The 19411-nt window shown below is 38.3% G+C and overlaps 1 protein-coding gene and 1 non-coding gene across 4 annotated transcripts in view; both read left to right on the top strand.

Annotated features, from left to right (window-relative positions):
* Ets96b (Ets96B) overlaps positions 1–17809 on the top strand; it is a 54659-nt gene extending 36850 nt beyond the window's left edge. The window contains exons 3-12 of one of the 3 annotated variants that reach the window (XM_072911629.1): positions 2730–2841; positions 6364–6417; positions 7187–7246; positions 9978–10113; positions 10347–10483; positions 14886–15391; positions 15724–16060; positions 16207–16758; positions 17373–17583; positions 17672–17809. In XM_072911629.1, coding sequence (XP_072767730.1) covers positions 2730–2841; positions 6364–6417; positions 7187–7246; positions 9978–10113; positions 10347–10483; positions 14886–15391; positions 15724–16060; positions 16207–16631 — 1767 coding nt within the window. In that variant the 3' untranslated portion in view covers positions 16632–16758; positions 17373–17583; positions 17672–17809. Of the gene's footprint in view, positions 1–2729; positions 2842–6363; positions 6418–7186; positions 7247–9977; positions 10114–10346; positions 10484–14885; positions 15392–15723; positions 16061–16206; positions 17584–17671 lie in introns of all 3 variants that reach the window. The other 2 variants (XM_072911628.1, XM_072911627.1) reach the window with 2 other exon arrangements.
* On the top strand, positions 6557–6629 carry Trnak-uuu (transfer RNA lysine (anticodon UUU)). Its single transcript has one exon. It is a non-coding gene; the product is annotated as a tRNA-Lys (tRNA).
* Positions 17810–19411: the final 1602 nt, after the last annotated feature.

Below are 19411 nucleotides of genomic sequence, written 5' to 3'. Positions count from 1 at the left end.
TTGCAAGATGTAGCTTTTAAAGCTTTTTTTATTTATTGTAAATTGCTATTTTTAGAAAAACTTTTCCCACACATATATTTAGAAACATGTATAATTAATATTGTACATTCAGAGAATTATATATTTATATATAATTTACTTTTAAGTGATAAACTTAGAAAAATGAATCAGACTTTTTGATCGTTCCAGATATTTTTTTAACAAAATATTACTATTTTATTTTTTACATAATGTTTAACTATGAGACGTATTTTAAAATGTCACTTATTGAAACAGCCGCCACTACCAACTGATTCTTTCAGTGAGATTTTATTGATTTTCAGTGCTATACTTACTACTGCGATCATCAGTAACTATTCACTACTTTTCAATGATAATTATTATATGATATTGTTTGAATGAATAAGTACTGATTCCATTTAAAAAAGAGAACGCGTATCTGAAATCTTGCCGATGCTTCCCGATTCATCGGAGAAGGGATACAGTTTCGCGATGCTCTCGATGACTTTATTATAAACCGAACCAAAGTGCGCAATTACTATACGAGGGTGGAGAACGTGAAATGGGGTGCCGTCGCCGCGACCCCTGTTGCAACCCCGTCGCGAACGACGGGGCGTACCCTCGACTCGTCGTGGGTATCTCGTTTTCACGAGAGACACATAAACGCGCGTAAATAAACTCTTCTGCCGAATGCTCCTCGTGCATTCGTCTAAAACGCGCATCCGTCCGCTGGGAAAGGTCACTTCGGGCCTTTAACGTTAAATGATACGCGTACTCCTCGTGTTTGCGCTTCCCGCTCACGCGTCATTGCCTGATTAATTCGCTGTTAAATCCTGTTTGACGAAAAAGCCCCGATGGGGATGAAAGATCAATGATTTCTAACAAAGATTCATCTTGATCGTTAAAATTCACGCAGTCTAAGTTACTTCCGTGTTCATATGCGCATGTTCTGTGTGTAATATTATATATTTAAATAAATATATATATATATGTCCCAGGGTTGAGAAGTAACGCGTTACTTGTAACGCCGTTACCGTTACAGTTACTTTTTCTTGGTAACAAAGTGGTAACGACGTTACTATTTTTTTTCTGTAACTGTAACGGTAACGAATTTGACAGTTACTTTTATCGTTACTTTATATATATGGAACCTATTTATGACATATTATATTTTCGATGTTCGTATATTCAATCTTCAATTATCAATAGAAATTCATTTATAGGTTCGTATTTAGAACGTGCTAATATCTTTGTAAGCGTGTTCTGAATACGGACCATAATAATAAGAGTATAAGAAATATATCGGGTATTTGAGTATAATTATAAATTTTATGCAAAGTAACATTTATTTTATTGATATTTTGAGTGTTTAAAATTTTTTTTCTTGTTATTTATGGCAGAGGTGCGCAACAAAATTTCATGGCGGGCTGAATTAGAAATTATTTCATGGGCCATAGCTACATGTAACAGCTTTATATATATATTGCATATATATTTTATTAATATTTTAATTATTATTTTTTTTACACAATATATTTCAAAAGTCTAATTTTTATTTATTTTTTGATCTTGATTTAACATTAAAAAAGTAAGGAATAGTTACTTTTTAAGCAACGATAACGGTAACTAGTTACTATTTTGACTCGGTAACGAGTAACTAGTTACTTACTAAAAGTAACTTTCCCATCCTTGATACATGTATATATTAATGGATAGTTTTTTCTTCAATTTGTTTGAATTATAGTTTTTACACAAATATTTTCAAAATTCGACTTTTGATAAATTAACGTATATACTTATAGAATTATTATATATTATAATAAAAAAAAATATATAAAATTGTATATTACATATTATATTAATAATAATTTTTATTAATGTACAGTGGAAATATTCTTTATTAGCGTCGTCAGTCATTTTTGCATCAATAAATATGTATATACGTAGGATTGGCAGGCGTATTAAACATTTAAGGCGGTAATAGTGAATGTAATTAAAATTTATGTCCAAGCGCGCGGATTACGGGCGCCATGCCATCACGGCAGTTAATTGCGGACGACTATTAATTGCGATCAAAGGAAAATCTCGAGGAGAAATTATGAACAAATAATGGAATTTTGAGCAGCGTGAGTCCGCCGGATACTCGTTAATATCAATATATCCCTTATCAGAAATGTGTTTGCATTCAATAAGGGACAATTCATCTTATGGATGGCATTTTAGTTTTTTAATTATTTTACTACTTTATTAATTTAATTTCTACGTAATAGAGTGATCCTTTTTTTTTTAAATACCGTAACTTTTCACGCACAATTTTTTGACGATTTGTATAAAGCTTGTAGTCAAATTTTATGGAGTCAAAGGCCCGAACGTCTACGTTATCGAAATTCCCAAAACCGGTAACTGAGTTTACCACTAGATTGCCCCGCAAGGAGGAAACCGTCCAATCGTTCACCGGATGTCTTCCTTGCCGCCTCTCTTACCCACCTCCCTCTATTTCTCACTGTGTCTTTCGCTCCTATATTGAGAGCTTCGAGCCTCACAATCACTTTCTGATATTAATTACATTTTCTCTCGCTCGCTCAAGTTTGACATTACGATTTGCTTTCGAAATATATGTACATGTCAAATGCCACGTAATAAATATTGTTTAATTTTTATATCTTATTTTATATCTTATAGCTTTACATCTTTATACTAATTCACACAATTCTCTTTTTTGATTCTAGCCTGGAAACGGATTCGGCAGATTACCTGAACCGCTTCAATCGGTCACCGCAGAATACTGTCCCGGCAACTATCCAGTGTCTCATACTACGAGCAATGAAAAGCTTCACACCGGTGAGTAGAATTTTCATTTCAGTAATGAAAAAAGGATTTGAAAGTCGATCCGATATTTTAATTATGCGTATCAGTGAAAAGATATACTCTCTCGCGCGAGCCTAAGGCAACTATCATACGCACGTCACTCGAGATATTTTTTTTTTTTTTTTCCGAAAAAAGTATCCGCGGGCTGTAAAACTACTTTACGTCTTAACGAGCTTGCGGGGATGCAATCAAGGGAAAAAGGTGAGCGGGCAGGGACCGGTCGATTCTTCGATTCCCTCGGTCGTTCGACTTTGAAGCTCTTTGATACCGTCGCGGCTCGGAGACGTCGCGTTTCCATCGGGGGCGAGGCCTTCGATACACACGAAGCCGCTGTGTAGATCCCGAGAAGAGCGCACACATAGCGGGGGGAGGGGGGGGGGGAAGGGGAGGCACGTTTAGGAACACGTGCGGGGCGCGTACCCCGAAACGAAGCGCCGGCAAGAAGGACGAGAGACGGGAGGGTGGAGCTATACCCCCCGAAGAGAGCCTGTCACTCGCAGGCAGCCGAGTCGATATCTTTATATAGTCGCATCACCGACAACATTATTTTCCAAAGGTCGCGGCGAGACGCGGCTGCACCGTGAAACATCGCTCGAGACAATCTGGTCGGAATACTTGCCAATTACTTGGCTTGTTTGCCAAACTCCATTCGGCCAACTCCACGTGTCTGCGCTAAAAATATACGAAAATCTACACTTCTTACATTTTCATATATCTTCTTATATCGATAATTTGTATCATTTGACAATAAGACTTCTTACTTTGAGAGTAAGCACGTTTCTCCGACAAACGTGTCACGTTCATCTTGCTTGATAAAGCGGGAATAGAAAGATTTCGGAACGAAATATCTCGAAATATTCCCGACGTCGAGACATTAATTCGCACCGTCTTCCTCTGACGCGACGATGCCTCTTCTTCCGGACGAGTGTCTTAGAGGACGAGCCTTGACCCAGAAATGCGACGTCAATTTCTCGACACGAAAATTCAATAAGTGACGTGTTATCACCGCAAAGACTCCCTTGGGGTGTCCCCGCAGTGGAACCTCTCCCCCATTGTACCCCAGTCGAAGAGAGTCGCCGAACCACCCCGAACCAACGTCTGGCTGCAGTGATTGACACTTTATATCTAGCATTGGCATGCCATGGTGCGGAGCCACCGTTCACCCAGGATGGACCACCTCCGTCTAACTCAATCACTGCCTATAATGCCGCAATTTCTCTATCATAATCGCGTTACGTCCCCTCCATCGGCTCGATCCACTTTTCGACGACGATTCAGAAATATTGAAACTCCGCGCCGCGTCGCGATGACGGATAGAAATATATTGTTGCTTGCCCTCCATTGTTTGTCTTTTTTTTTCATCGCATATCTGGAAGCGGTATGATAACAATTTAAACAATAACGAAACGGAAAATTTAATTATTTCATGCAAAAATTTATGAATTATATTACATATGATATTGATTTATATATATTTTCCGTTTTTTCTCGTTAATTTTATTTCAATGATTTTAATCTGTGCAAACATCAATCTATGGAAATACTTATCAAAAATTATAGATTGTATTTAAAAATTTGTACGCATAAATACACAACACACTATACTATCATTTATATATTTATATTAAAAATTTCTCGCTATAAGATTGTATCACAATTTTGGTATTGATAATTTTATTAAAAATTTGCGAAAATTGAGGTCTAAATAAATATAGTCTCCAAAATCGACAAATTTAGAAACATGGTAAGGACGAAAATAATAAAAATAAAATAGATTTTCGATATTTAAGAATATATATGTAAATGTAATATTTAAAAAATCTTGTATATAAACGAGCCTTCATTACCATACGTTTGACAGTAATCGATAGAATCTTGAACTAAACGGTCGCGCTTGGAGAAATATTTTTTGCGGAACAATCTAATATTGTAAGTAGGGATATTATTTACTTGTACAGTTTAGTGACTTGCTTCTATTGTATTAAAATTATTTTTAAAAAAACCCCGACATTCTATCCTTCTAGAATTCAACGGGTATTGAGATCAAGTCGCCAAGCTTCTACTTCTTTACATAAAAATTCAAGTTGAGTCTCCGGGCATTCCAACCTTGGAGGTCATTTGAAGAACTACGAAATCATTTAGCTTGCGAATTTATAGATTAAGTCCGCCTGAGGTCCGATCGGGAACGTTATAAAGTATTTATGTACAGTATTATATAAGATTATTATGGTTTTTTTTACTAACATTGCGCTGAAGAAGGCTCAAAGCAGGAGCCCGAAACGTTCGTTTTATCTTTAATTATTTTTAATTCATTTACCAATCTTTAATCCTTAAGTCATTGACCATTGTATAATTATTATTTTAAATACACTGAATTATAAATTTTTATATGTTTATTGACTCTTTGCTATATATTATACGTTTTCGATTCACGTCTCGCTCTCTATAGCCCATGACGATATTATTCTTATTATAAAAAAATATTTTACTATTTAAATTATGTAATTCGTCAGTTACGAAATTACAAGAAAAAGCTTTCGAACGTTCTTGGATACAAATCGCGTTGATTATTAAAGTAACAAATGCACAAGCTATAATTTTCTGACGAATAAATTAATGCTGATCATTATATTAGCTGTAAGAAAAACGCTATTGCTGAGAAATAGAAATATGTCGGTTTACAAAATGTATGACAGTTGATATTTTTTTAAAAATATTATTAAATATAGTCCAAATAGACACACAAAAGAATTTTACATCTGTTGACAATATTCATCATTCGGCAGTTAACATATACTATATTCGTAAATCTCGATGATCGTAAAATCATGCTACACGATTACGTATATTTAGATGTACTTTAATGTGACGAAAACTCGTACACAAACCCTTAAAGTATCTTTGCAGAGGAGAATATCTCTTTTTACACGCGAGCAATGAGCTGTAGCGTAAGTAGATTCGATTCGCGTTAGATTGGATTCTACTACCATGGAACAAAACGAGGTTACCGCCGAGTGGCTACCCATGGCGAATTCTGGAGGTCCATTAAACGCACCCCAGTTTTCCACGCCGGCATTCTTATGCGCCCATTCACGCTGAAGGGTTTGTTTTTGCCTCTGATTCATTTGCACCCACTCGGCAGCACCGTTTGTCTTCTCGTAGATCTCGCCGATCTCGATTCAGATAAGATGTATCTCTTTTTATCGAGACTAAGAACAGCCTCTCCATCATCCATTAATTTATCGTAATTAAGTATCAAATATCTTTTTTTTTTTATGTTGCATAACATTGATATATATCAATAATTAATCAAAAACAACGGAAGCACATGACGTGTTCTGTCAATTTGTGGCAAATACTATTCAATGTCTAGCAAACAAATGTATTTGCATGTTCTCTTGCCCTTTGTTTATTTTATCTCGCGATCAATAACGCAACTATATTAATACGCATACGTGCACACGTGTTAATACGAGGAAAATTTATTGATTGCAGGAAACGAATTATACATGGCACAAGGCTACCGACAGGAAACCTGGTTGCAAGACGGTGAGTGCTTATTGTACATTTTATTTTAATCGTATTTTATAATAATTTGCATAATAACAATAATTTAATCATTTTCCCCTCTTCATCCGTTGTGCGAGAGTTTGGTTCGAATACTCGTTTAATTCCTCGAAAGTTGTCAGCCCGGATAGCTCAGTCGGTAGAGCATCAGACTTTTAATCTGAGGGTCCAGGGTTCGAGTCCCTGTTCGGGCGTTTTTTTTTTCTTCTTCTTTACTTTGAAAAAAACACAATTATGTCATTATTAAGGGTCAAATAAAATCGAAAAAGTGAAGAATATTGTATGAATTTACAACTTAAATATAATTGATATATCGACAGCGAACAAAAGTATTGAATATTCTTTCGTATCATTAATAATAGTATTTTTGTAAAATAATAATGTTAATGACAATGGTAAGACATTAAAAATCGAAATGTTATTAAAGTCTATTATGAAGAAATTCTGCTATTGATTTTTAGAATTTAGAGATATAGCATCAAATTATCCCTAAGCCGCCAGCGAAGATAATTACGTGCAGCCACTATTCTCTGGGAACATTAATTTTAATTACCTTGCCCAACTGCGATGTTATACGCGGTGGATGTAATGTAACGGACGATCAAAGGGCAATATGATTTTGCCGCTGAACGGAAAATAGAAATTCTCGTTAGATATTCGGAAGTAAAATTTTTATCCTTGTAGGTTCTATTAATTTCTGCCCAAATTATGGCGCAAATGAACTGATACGAAACGTCTCTTGTGTACGTAGGTAGCAGCTCCGAAACCGAAGACAGCGAACAGTACGTCCCCGAGTTTCACCAGATGTCAAGTAAGTACTAAATTCTTGGCATTTATTCCTCGTTTATCACTTTCTTATCGTTTAATTGCGTATCTCTCAATAAATCGCGAAATTATTTAGCCGCGTCGCATCGATACTCGACATCTGGTAATTCGTCGGGATAAATAAATCCGGGTTTGGAAATTCGCTAAACGGGATTGGAGGATGTCAATCTCCGCTGAAATCACCGTGAAATCATGTATAGCGCGCGGAAGTGTTTCGCACGCGTCGATTCAGCCTCGAAATTGGTTTGGAAAATCTGTTATCGCGCGCGAGATGTCTAGACTCTCTCCTCGAGAGACGTCGCATCTTCTCACGACGGTCCTCTGACAACTACGAAATAAATACTGCACGTGTGGAATCGCACCGAAACGAACTAACTGTATCAGAAGAGCGCGTTTACGAACGTCATCGTAGGAACGATCGTAGAGGAGGAAGAATTAATTCATCGGCTGTTCCGTTTAACTCGCTCGATGTAATCGCCGCTATCGGCGAATCAATCAATGTAACGCGTTATACACCGCACGTGCATCTTTAATTAGTCGTCGACACTTTCCACGCGCGTGTTGCGGTTTTCCCGCTCTCGACGATCGCAGTCTTTTTCCGCGAAAATAACGCAAAAGGGAAATAATTTTTCGTGTCATATATATATATATATTTTTGCGCGATTTTAAATCACGATATGTGCAATATATAAATCTAGGCGCGCAATATTGGTCCTTTATTAAAAACCGGCGAGAAGTCGCGCCCGCGGGGCAGAATTCTTTTTAGCGTAGCTTAGATAGAGAGCGGGAAGAATCAACACGGGCGTTTGTCGACGTTCGTCGGCGATCATCGATATCGGATTACGCGAGTAAGCACTTTATATTAAGCCAGCGGCGATTCTCTCGTACTTTTTTTCCTTCACTTCTTTCCTGCGTTAAAGCCGCCCGCGTTTATTAACGTCGCTACCGACACCGGCTATCGCACGGTATTTTTTTCCGTCCGCGATGGCGGACGTCATTATTATAATATAGACGGACAAAAATCAGGCAGACTCCCGTCCGCGTATTTGACTTCTCTCCGACGTTGAACACGTGAGAAGGGAGCGGGGCTCTCGCAGTTTACATTATTCCGCGCGCGCAAAATTCGCGACGGCACGATACGTGTAATTCAGCGTCGAGCAGCATTGAACAAACGTATCGTCGAACATTTCAACCGGGCGAGCAAACACCCAGAGGGAATCGGGGGCTAGCTAATGTCTATATACACACACATATACACGCATGTGATTCCCAAGCGCCGCGTATATATATCTTCGCGTAATATTATATGTAACTTGTGCGACGTATTTAGGATGCTTATATATATGTATATTTAAAATATCATATACGCAATATTGATATTTTTATTTAATATATCAGAGAGTTTTTGAATATGGATTCGATGAAGCGCATTATCATTGTGAATAATATTACGTTAAAAAGTTGATAAAAAATATATTCGAGATATAAAATATATAAAATGTATCTAAGAGACGGAACACATTATTTCTCCCGATTTATTTATTTATTTATTATTTTTTTTTTTTTTTTTTTTTTTTTAATAGAAACGACGTCTAGGGATAATAATGATTTAACGACACATTGTATAGTTTCATCTCTCTTTTACGTAACGAGAGTCCGTCAAAGTCTACTCATCGAAGATAATTATTGCGAGATCTCGCGATATCAAGATAATTGAATTTATCGTGGCGCGCTTCTTCCTATCAGTAAACTTCCAATGTTTACAAATACAATTATCGCCGGAGGCTTGTGACTTATGCTTCCCACGGCCCAGGAGCCTGTTTGACTTATCGAGGGCGCAGCCCTCGCCCTCGCGAAATCGTCGGCACCCCATTAGACCCCACCTTCCCTCTCACGTGTCGTTGCAGCGATGCGTCTTCACTTCCGATACGACACGCGCCCTTATGTCCTGCCGTCGTTCCATCGTTCTTTCGGCCATGAATTGTCCAAAGAAAATGATCGCGCGCCACGCATTCGATAAACGATAATGATATTCGGCGGAGAGGGGTTTGCAAAAATGTCAAAAGTCATTCCGTAGTCAGATACATTGACATTGTGGAATAAAGGTTTCGAAGACATATCTCTTTATTTCTGATCAATTAAGTATTGCGCTTTATCAAAATTGATTGGTTTGCCAGTTGATTTATCGATAATATGTAGAAATATGTGTATATTTGTTGTTTGTTTATATGCTAACTGGGCTTGCGTCAAAAGTTGTTGAAATTAAAAAATTTTTTCCTATGAAATTTCCTTTGACGATTATATGACCTAAATAACGATAATAGCAGAGATTTTTATGAAATGACGTTATTCTACATCTTTGTATATTTTAAATTTTAATTTCTAATTGTTTCATTTCTATTGTTTTTATCTTCTTATTTTACATTTTTTATTACGTTTTTATAATTGTCACTAAATAAAGTTGAGTTTCCAAAACCGATTTATGAGATTACAATTTCTGCTTTTAAAGAAAAGCCATTTAATCGAAAACTATATATCAAACAAAATTTAAAAAATAATCTCTAGTAAATAATTCTAGCTAGCAAATTTTCATTCTTTGAACTTTTAATTTAAAAACAAAACATCGATTTTTAGCCTTTTTTCTAATAAAAGGAATTGTCAGCACACGGAAAAATATGTACTACTCGTGATTTATATAGTTGTTTCACTTGTATCAGGTGCAAATGTGAAGCAGGAGTCTAGCAATTGTACGAGAAATGGCGACAATGGTAATTATCATCCCCAGTATCAATCTTCCGTCGCGCACAGTCAAAACAATGATTTTCTCGAGCTCAGATCGGATCGTTGTTTCGGGTAAGTTTGATAAAAAAAAAATTAATTTAATGGTGATCACTTTTCTACAATTATGACGCGATTTAAAGCGCATGCAACATAACTACAATTGCACGAAAAAAATTTCATTTCATTACAAATTTATATATATATATATATATGTATATATTATAAAATTAAAAAAGTTTTAAAAATTCCAATCATCACGCAAACCTATAATTGCACGCGTAGAATTGAAATTTTGCGTGTTATAGAAATCGAAAGATAAATGGACCAGCTGGTAAAAATACGAAGGATGTTGCCGTGAAGGAGGAACCGGCGGATCGAAGCTACGTGGAACCGCTTCCAGTGACAAACATATCATCCGCGACGTCTCAGGACACGCAAAACGGTAAGAAATTTACGCGAGAAGACGCGTTCACACTTCGCATTAGATAGATTTCGCTCACGAAAGAAATGTCGAGAATGAAAATTGTGAATCGCTGGTTACTATCTTCCTAAGATCCGCACCGTGACAAATCTCTGCACAAAAGGATCCACGTGGCACTATTCCACCCCATGGAATCCATAAATAAACGGGGGTACGAGGGTACCGCTCTCCATTAATCGAGTCGACTTCCGATTAGCCCTTTGAGGGTCTCATAGCTACATCGACGATAATGTTCGATTTATGCCGTTATTTTAAATGTTCATATCGATTTTCTTTCTTTCTCATCGCGATTATCGAAAAATTTATTAATATAATAGTAAAAATTTAAAAATCTGCAAGAGGAATTAAGAAGATGAATATATATATATATATATAGAATATTTATCGATTATAGTGTTTTTTTCTTTTATTGTATACGTTATTATTTTATATATTTTATATATTTGATTATATTGTTTTTGTTCTTATATTTATTATATACTCTATATTTTACTCTACATACTTTTATATTTTATATGTTTTATATTTTGCAAAGAATATTGACTAAAGAAAGAAAGAATAACAATATAAAATGTAACATTTCCCGTGATCGTTGCGAGACTCCCAACTAATGCACTGCACTCGCTCACGCGTGACTGAGCATGCGTAATTGAATAATTAAACGATGCTTTCAAGTCGAAAGCTATGGCGAGAGCGTCTTGCAGATTCTACCTAACAAAACCTAACCGAAAGAAAGAAAGAACGCGAGGCTAGTTTTCCCGAGGGAAAATGTAAGTCGAATATTCTCTGATTCATGCAACACAAATAGATTTTTCATGTGACATCAACAATATTTCTAGTAACTGCGAAATAAGAATTAATCTAAGACTTGTCATCCCATGTGAAAAAAAACAATTAAAAAACTTTAAATAATAAAATAAATTTTTCCTTCAGTTATTAATAAAAAATGTAACAAATATATTTAATCAATAAAAATAAAAGGACAAATATAACATATCCGATGTTCACAAATGTGTGACACTCATAGAAAGATTCCTGATGTATAATTAAATCTTACATAAATATTTATTCGCAAGAATGAATATACAGCACGAATCGCATCGCGTGAATAATATTTCGGCGAGAATAATATAATGACGGTTTTTCTATCGACCTTCATTATCTAATAGGTCATGTGAATCAAAGAAGATACACACTATCATCACCACTCGTCCCGTCCACAAAAGGTAGAGTCAGTGAGGGGTTGCAAGCTCATGCTTTGTAATCAGACCGATTAGTCTTCCTTTATTCACGCACACATACATACATACATACATACATACACGGCGAACCGAATCCTTTAGGAGCTCGGTTACGGTTATATCCATGGCTCGACATTCTGTATACGCGATACTACCAAGTCACCTGGGATTACGCTCATGCTTCTCTCTTGACGTAATTCTCCCTACCATTAAGCCATTTTAATTATTCACACGTAGTTTAGGTTAATAATAGGATACATTTGCTCGTATCGATATCCCGCAATCTACTTATGATCAGCCGATTTATTTAGCAAATGGAGAAATGGTCTTGCATTTGGAATTTTTGCGATGGAATGAAATTTTCAAGTGTTTTATTCTTAAATTCAGACTTATCGAAAAAGCATTAAATAAAATTTGGCAATTTTATTATCATTACAGTTGCGCGTGTGAAAAGAGAAATGGCAAAATATTGGTCCAATATGCATGAAAAATGTTTAAAGAAAAGTATATACAATATTCGAGATTATCTCGTTTAGAGAGGGACAAACAATTCGGAGAGCAATACGACGAGCGGAATAGTAATAACCGGTTAATGGATACCGATTGGTTCCACAGTTCCACTAATTAATACGAGCCAGAGGATTACGAGGATTACAGATAGCGACGGTCTATTCTGCCAACAAAATCACTCTTCCGTGCACGCAATATACGTACGGCGGAAAACTTCTCGTTGAACGAAACTTCAATTCGCTTTTTCTATCTTTGATACGCACGTCACGGTAAATATTTCTGTGGCAAAAAGAAAAAAGAAAAAAAAAAAAGAAAAAATACGTGCGACAGAGAGTACGCAAAAAGGGTATTTCCCGTTCGCTCGGGAAAGGACAAGGCGAGCTCGTCAGGTTTCGCCGCTCGTCAGGTGGGTTGGAAAATAGAGCTTGCATTATTAACGGAGCACTATGCCGGAATTCGAGGATCAGCGAGGCAGAAGAGAGGAGAAAAAGCGAGAGAGTCGGAGAGGCAAAGAGAAAGAGAAACGGAACGAGAATGGAAAGGGAGGAAGAGCGGTGGCACACAACGCGTTTCTCCTCGTCTGAGAGTGGACGAGAGTGGAAGCCATCCTCTTTTCCGTAGCCGATCCCACCCTGTCCAACGCGTACCGCCGCCCCCTATGGCCAGTCCTGAATTTCAACCCTTCTCCGACCTCCCTCGGTGGTGGTACCTCGCCACCGGTTTCATCAGCTCGCGATTAATTTTAATCTAAAACCACCCGCAAAGCCTCTGGCTCACCCTGCTCGCCTGCCGAGGCTGAGGTCAACCCCTTTAGTCATCCCCTTTCGTCATCCCCTGGTGCCCTGTCCGCATTTCGAGAGAGAACGCTGAGTTGGTCCAGAGCTTTCAGCTACCTTCTGAGAGCCTCGTCCGAGATTTCACCTACGTTTGCCGAAAAATAAAACAGAAGGCGATGGGTGTAATTGAATGTTTTCTCTAACAAACTTCTTTATCAGGATTTAACATCTTGTTTTAGATATATGAAAAGAATGCAGCTTTCGGAAGCTCATTAATGTGAAAAACAGATGATTGGGATGTACATGTATTTTGTATTAATCTCTGATGATGCAGCTTCTTTGCAATGTCGCGAGAATAAAAGGTAGACGGCGAAACATTTGATTCGCGTATTAAATCCATCGTGTCTTTCTCCGGACTTGGAAAAAAGATTCCGGAAATCCTTGTCATGGATCTTTTGTCATCGCGTTGTTCTCTCAAAACTTTCGGCCCTTCCGTTAATACTCGTTCTCAAACGTCGGATGCATCGCGACATGGTTGCAACAACGTTTTATCGTCGCTCTCTCTGACCGTTTGCGCGGCTTCTCAATTTTTCAATATTCCCCGTGCGCGACTTGGAGCGTAACCGGATTACGGCCCGAGAATGGCTCTTTCGGTACCGCGTCGTCGACAGGGAGTGGCGGGAAAGAGAAAGAGAGAGAGAGAGAAAGAGAGGGAGAGAGAGGGAGAGGGAGAGGGAGAGGGAGAGAAGCGCGGCCCGATTAATATACATATCGCGCGAGCTCTCGGCTCGGCTTTCGATATTTCAGGGGGCACCAACGCGCGCTATCCGCGGGCGGGCTCCAGTCCCCGCTGGGCTTTGAATATCCACCAATTTCCTGCCGATATTTGTGTGACGAGAGCGCTTCAACCGGCCTGGCGCGTGAGTGCAATCGGTAATACGAGGAGAGCGCTCTTTTTTTGTCCTCTCGAGAATTTCTTCCTCGGCTCCCTCTCCTTGCCCTTCCCCTCTCTTCCCAACGCGGAAAAACTTCCCGTGGATAATCCCGCGCTGTTCCCGTACCTCTCCGTACCGTGACGCCTTCTTATTATGATTACAGAAATATCAAGTTTCTTGTATACGTTAAAGCGTAAATTTTCTCTTGCCAATGGAAATTGTTCCTTGTGTTATTTTTGAATTTTTATAGTTGTCTTTGCGCAAAAGATAGGAATTGTTAAATGTCAGGCTCAGACATGACTATTATCTGTATGTAGAGTATCTTTGAATTGATAATTATAATTGAAAAAGAGATACTTCTTTCTCATGAAAAAATGAATAAAAAATGTATTTTTTTTTCTTTTGCAAGGTTTCACTTTCGAGAAAAACAATTTGGAAAATTGAAAGCTTTATAACATTTACACTTTTTTAAAGCTTGAATAAACTCAACTTGTCATATGTTGTTGAGTTCGCGTCTCGATATAATGGCTATCAAAATATAAATAATATATAAAAAAAACATGCAATTGTTTCTTTAAAAATTACTACAAAATTAAAAGTGATATTTTTCACATAACTTTTTCAGTCGCTTAAATAATTTTAAATTGCTTTATTGAGAGAGAATGAAACATTGTACTTTTTTTTATTCATGTCTCAACAGCCACTATCGTGATGAATTTGGCGATATGTATATAAAACAATTTTATTCTGTATCTTTAATCTGTTTTTTGTGTGAATTGTATTTTTTTACACTTTACTTTTAATTTAAAATTTAATTTTTAACACTATCAATCTTTCTCTCTGTCTCTCTCTCTCTCTCTCTCTCTCTCTCTTTCTACAGTTTTACTGCGTTTTGTTACAGCAAGCTCTTTAATTTATCAGCAACGTCAACAGCAACAATATGGAAATGTAACGAGGGATCATCCTAGAGGTTCGTCACCGTCCAGTCGTCCGGCTAGTGCTTCTTCCTCCACTTCTCAGTGGCAGTCGACCTTCTCCGAAACTTTCCTGCCGCGACCAGAGACCTGGAATTCCGAGGTTTACGGAAAACGAAGTGGTACGCCGACCTGGACAGAACTGGGAACACAGCTAGATCCCAGGAACTCATCCTGGGAGCGGCAAAATGGTTCTTATCAGAAGAAGGGTTCGCCAGTTTCAACCTGGAATCCGGATCACGTTAACAAGAGGCCGTCATCGGCGACAGGTGTGCCCACCTGGAGCGACGTCGCCGTCGGTTATCAGCAACAACGACGCGGCTCATTGCAATTGTGGCAGTTCCTCGTAGCCTTGCTCGATGATCCTGCAAATGCGCCTTGCATCGCGTGGACCGGACGCGGAATGGAGTTCAAGCTGATCGAGCCGGAAGAGGTGAAGAACTGTAGAAGCATGTAGACAAAGTAGTCAAGGAATATTTTATATATTTATTTATTTGATATTTTTTTTAATAATGTTTTCATTTTTTTACTTTTATTTAAATATAATTGAAGTATAATAGACCTTAGGGAATTCAATAAACCTTACTCGTATTATTATTATTGGAGCATTTTGTTATATTTATTTAAGTTTATATATATATATATATATTTAATCTTTAATTAAATAAAAAAATAGTACATATTTAAAATATGTAACACTTAAATGGAGGAATATTTCGAGATTTAATAGAAATGTTTCTCATTGTATTTTTTTTTTCTTGACAGGTGGCACGCAGGTGGGGCGTCCAGAAAAACAGACCAGCCATGAATTATGACAAGCTGAGTCGTTCGTTGAGATACTATTACGAGAAAGGCATAATGCAAAAGGTCGCCGGCGAACGATACGTGTACAAGTTTGTCTGCGATCCGGAAGCGCTCTTCAATATGGCGTACGGGACTGGCGCGTCTTCGGGGATTAGCGGAGAAGTTCCGAGTAGTATGGTACGAAGTCACGTAACACCCGGCAAAGGGGCGGGCGGGAACGAAGTTCCAGATTTGATGAAGCATCCTGCCGCGGGATATAGCGACGCGGTTTTCGCTATGTACTCGAATACCGCCGCAGGTTAGACAAAATATAGCATATGCTTTATTAACATGTTACCTTTTGTATTATATTAAAATTTATAACATATATATATATATATATATATATATATATATATATAAATAGATATGTAGATACGTGAAACTGTTATATTTTATTTATAGTGTACGGGCCTTCTGGTCTTCATCATTTGCACCAATATCTCGGCGGTAACGAGGGCTTCAAAACGCCACCGAGTAGATATCACTCTCATTATCCCCATCAGTACGGTAGCAATCCCCATCATCACCACCATCATCCGCCTCCGAGCTATACAGAGACTTTTCTGAACTACAGTCGGTTGTCGTCGCACGAACCGGCTTTCGATTCGAAGGCGCAGGAAGCCCCACCGAGGGACTCGTATACCCAGGAAGCGGAGAGTACCAGCAGAGATCGGGAGGGTGCATCGATACCCTACGAAAGCGTGCAGAGATCGCAATTACCGGCCACAACCGCTTCCGCGCAATCCTCGATACTGGACGGCGCGACGAGCTCGAAAATTGAGCAAGCGCCGTACACGTGTCTTGGCGTTGGAAGCTGCGTCTGTTAAATAAATGTGATCGAATCTGTTGTTTGCATATTATTCAAAGGGAGATCTCCCGTTGATCTCCCTATTTGACGTTCCTCGAGACGGAGCAAAAGCTGCGAATCGTCTGAACGTATATGTGTGGTATCTTGTAAATATTACTTATTTTTACGCGCTGAATTATCATCGGGGATAGACTAATAAATCTGTTTTAATGCGAATTTCGATTCGCGTTCAAGCGAATTATCTCCGATCGTTATATTGTGCGCGTGTTCTAGTAGTTTATCGCGGTTGTAATTTATTTTATAAATATAAAATAAATCTTTATCTCAATAGGACGATTATCGGAAATACAAATTATATGACTTGTCTTTTTTTTATTTACGACATACACTAACAATTCATGGATTTTCATAAATTAGACTAATGTGACTTTGAAATAATACTATCCCAAAAAAATTGTTTCATCTCGATATCCAAAGATGAGAATAACTGACAAATAAAATTACAGAAAGCGTACATTCGTGCAGCTGTGGAAAATAACATTGCGCGTTGCAATATAAGAGAGCTCGTAATTCGAAAAAATCAATAAATATTAGATCATAGAATAGAGATTGTCCTCTTCACACATTCTCGACGATGCGCATATGACGTAAGATTGCGCGATCGCCCGTGTATTTCGGGCTCTGACACATGAATCGAACATGTTTATATCGACCTCTCACTTTTCCTCGCTCACATCATCGGCCGTCCTCTTCCTTCTAGCACGCGACAATGTTTCGCTGAATAAGTATAACCGATGACTTAAGCCAGCTGGTCAACCTTGCGATCCAAAACCTACTAGAAACACTTTACGAGTAGCAGCGGCAACATCAACATCAGTGATGACAATCTGCGGCTAAAGTGTACAATTTGAGATAATACTGTGTGATTAATTTATGTAAATTAGAGCTGCGTTCAAAAAGTTTGCATGTCCGTAAGTATCTTTTTTCATTGTCCTATCGGTATATTTCAATATAATTAATTTCAATATAAATTTTAATTTTATATTTTAATGTGTCAAGAGCAACGTTAGTGAAACGAAATTTCCAGTTTGAAAAAATCTCACCCAGTTGAAATTTTAACAATGAACATTAATTCGAATGTATGAAAGAGTGTCGCGCTAGCTAAGGTTGCCAAATATATAACGATTAAACCATCGCCGGGTAGGTATTGATCTTTTCCAAGTAGCTTCCATAATTCCAAGAACTACGTCAACGATAAAACTGACATACGCGCTTCGCATTCTGATTGACTGTTTCTCCGCCTCCTAGCGCGTCCTCTCCTGATGATTGGCTGCGCCGTTTTGAATCGATTGCTTCATGAACATTGCCAGTTTCCCGAAAACTTAATTTTACACAATGTCAAAATCAAATGCCGCTAAGCACGTAATTTATCATTTCCATGTTCTTATTGAATTCCAATTGACGATAATCGGAAGTGATTAACAACAGCAAATGCGCATAATCACGTTACTCCAGAATCGATTAATATTTACATTATCGTACATACATTTGTATCTTTTATTTCATATATTATTTTATAATATTCATGTCACATTAGCTGAGAACTAAAATTTAGCTCAAGACGATTTCTTCGCACAGATAAGAATGTCGAAGGTAAAATCCGTCGAGCAGGAGGAAATAGCAGGAGGGATGGGTTTCAAGGACAAGCAGAAAGCGTTGGATACGCTGAAGACTCTGGATGGCCGCGACATCAGTTATCAGTATCACGTAATCACGAGCTTCGTAAGTCGCGTGAAAAGAACGTTGCAGATCACCCGAGACGAAGAGAAACTGGCGAATCTGCGAGACTCCCTGAAAATCTTTGAGGACTGGCTGACGGATTACAAAGTGAATAATCGGGGAAAAGAGAATCTTCCATACTTGCCGATCGAAACGATCAAGGCCTTCCGCGGCCTCGCGAAGAAGTACGACGTGTGGAACGACGAGTTCTTGAGGTAAAAGTAGCAATAATCAGCATATTTTTTTTTACAATAAGATTCGAGATGGTTCGATGAGCTGATGTGTAGATTTTCGCGTTAGGGCGTACAAAGCTGAGAAGGGTGACTACAAGGGGCTGCGGGCGGCGAAATTGCCTGGTGGAGACATCACGTGGGATATTGAGAGGAATAGACGCTTGAAGGAAATTATCGGCACAATCAAAGAGAAGTACATCCAATGGTATGAGACAGACGCGGGTGATTTTCGAGGACTGCCGACGAAGGAGCACGCGCGATGCATCGTACTCGCGTACAGTCCCGATCCTGCAAAGTTGAAGAAACTGGTGACACTGGCACGCGAAAAATTCGATGATAACGATACTGATATTGAGGAAGAACAGCGAGGCACTAAGAGAGCTCACGATAGCTCGTCGAGCAGCGATAGCGAGCCAGAGAGTAAGCTAGCAAAACGTTCACCGGAAGCGGAAGAGAATCAGCGGAATGAAAAATCAGTGAACGCGCTAAGTTTCAAGGACAAGGAGAAAGCTTTGCAGAGCATCAAGTCCTTGGAAGGCAGGGATATGTCGTATCAATTCCACGCTATCAACGGCCTGGTAAAGCGAGCCGAGAGAGTAATATCGTGCACAAAGGACAAGCAGAAAATCAAGAATATGACAGAAGCCGTGGAGGTCTTTGAGAACTGGATCACCGATTACAATGTAAACGGCCGGTCGAAGGAGAACTTTAATTATCTGGCGATCGACATCGTACGGGCCTTTAAACCTTTAGCCGAGCGATACGGTATCGAAGACAACGGTTTCCT

This window comes from Anoplolepis gracilipes, chromosome 2 (assembly GCF_047496725.1).
Source record: "Anoplolepis gracilipes chromosome 2, ASM4749672v1, whole genome shotgun sequence".
NCBI lineage: Eukaryota > Metazoa > Arthropoda > Insecta > Hymenoptera > Formicidae > Anoplolepis > Anoplolepis gracilipes.
This window is presented reverse-complemented; position numbering and strand designations above follow the sequence as displayed.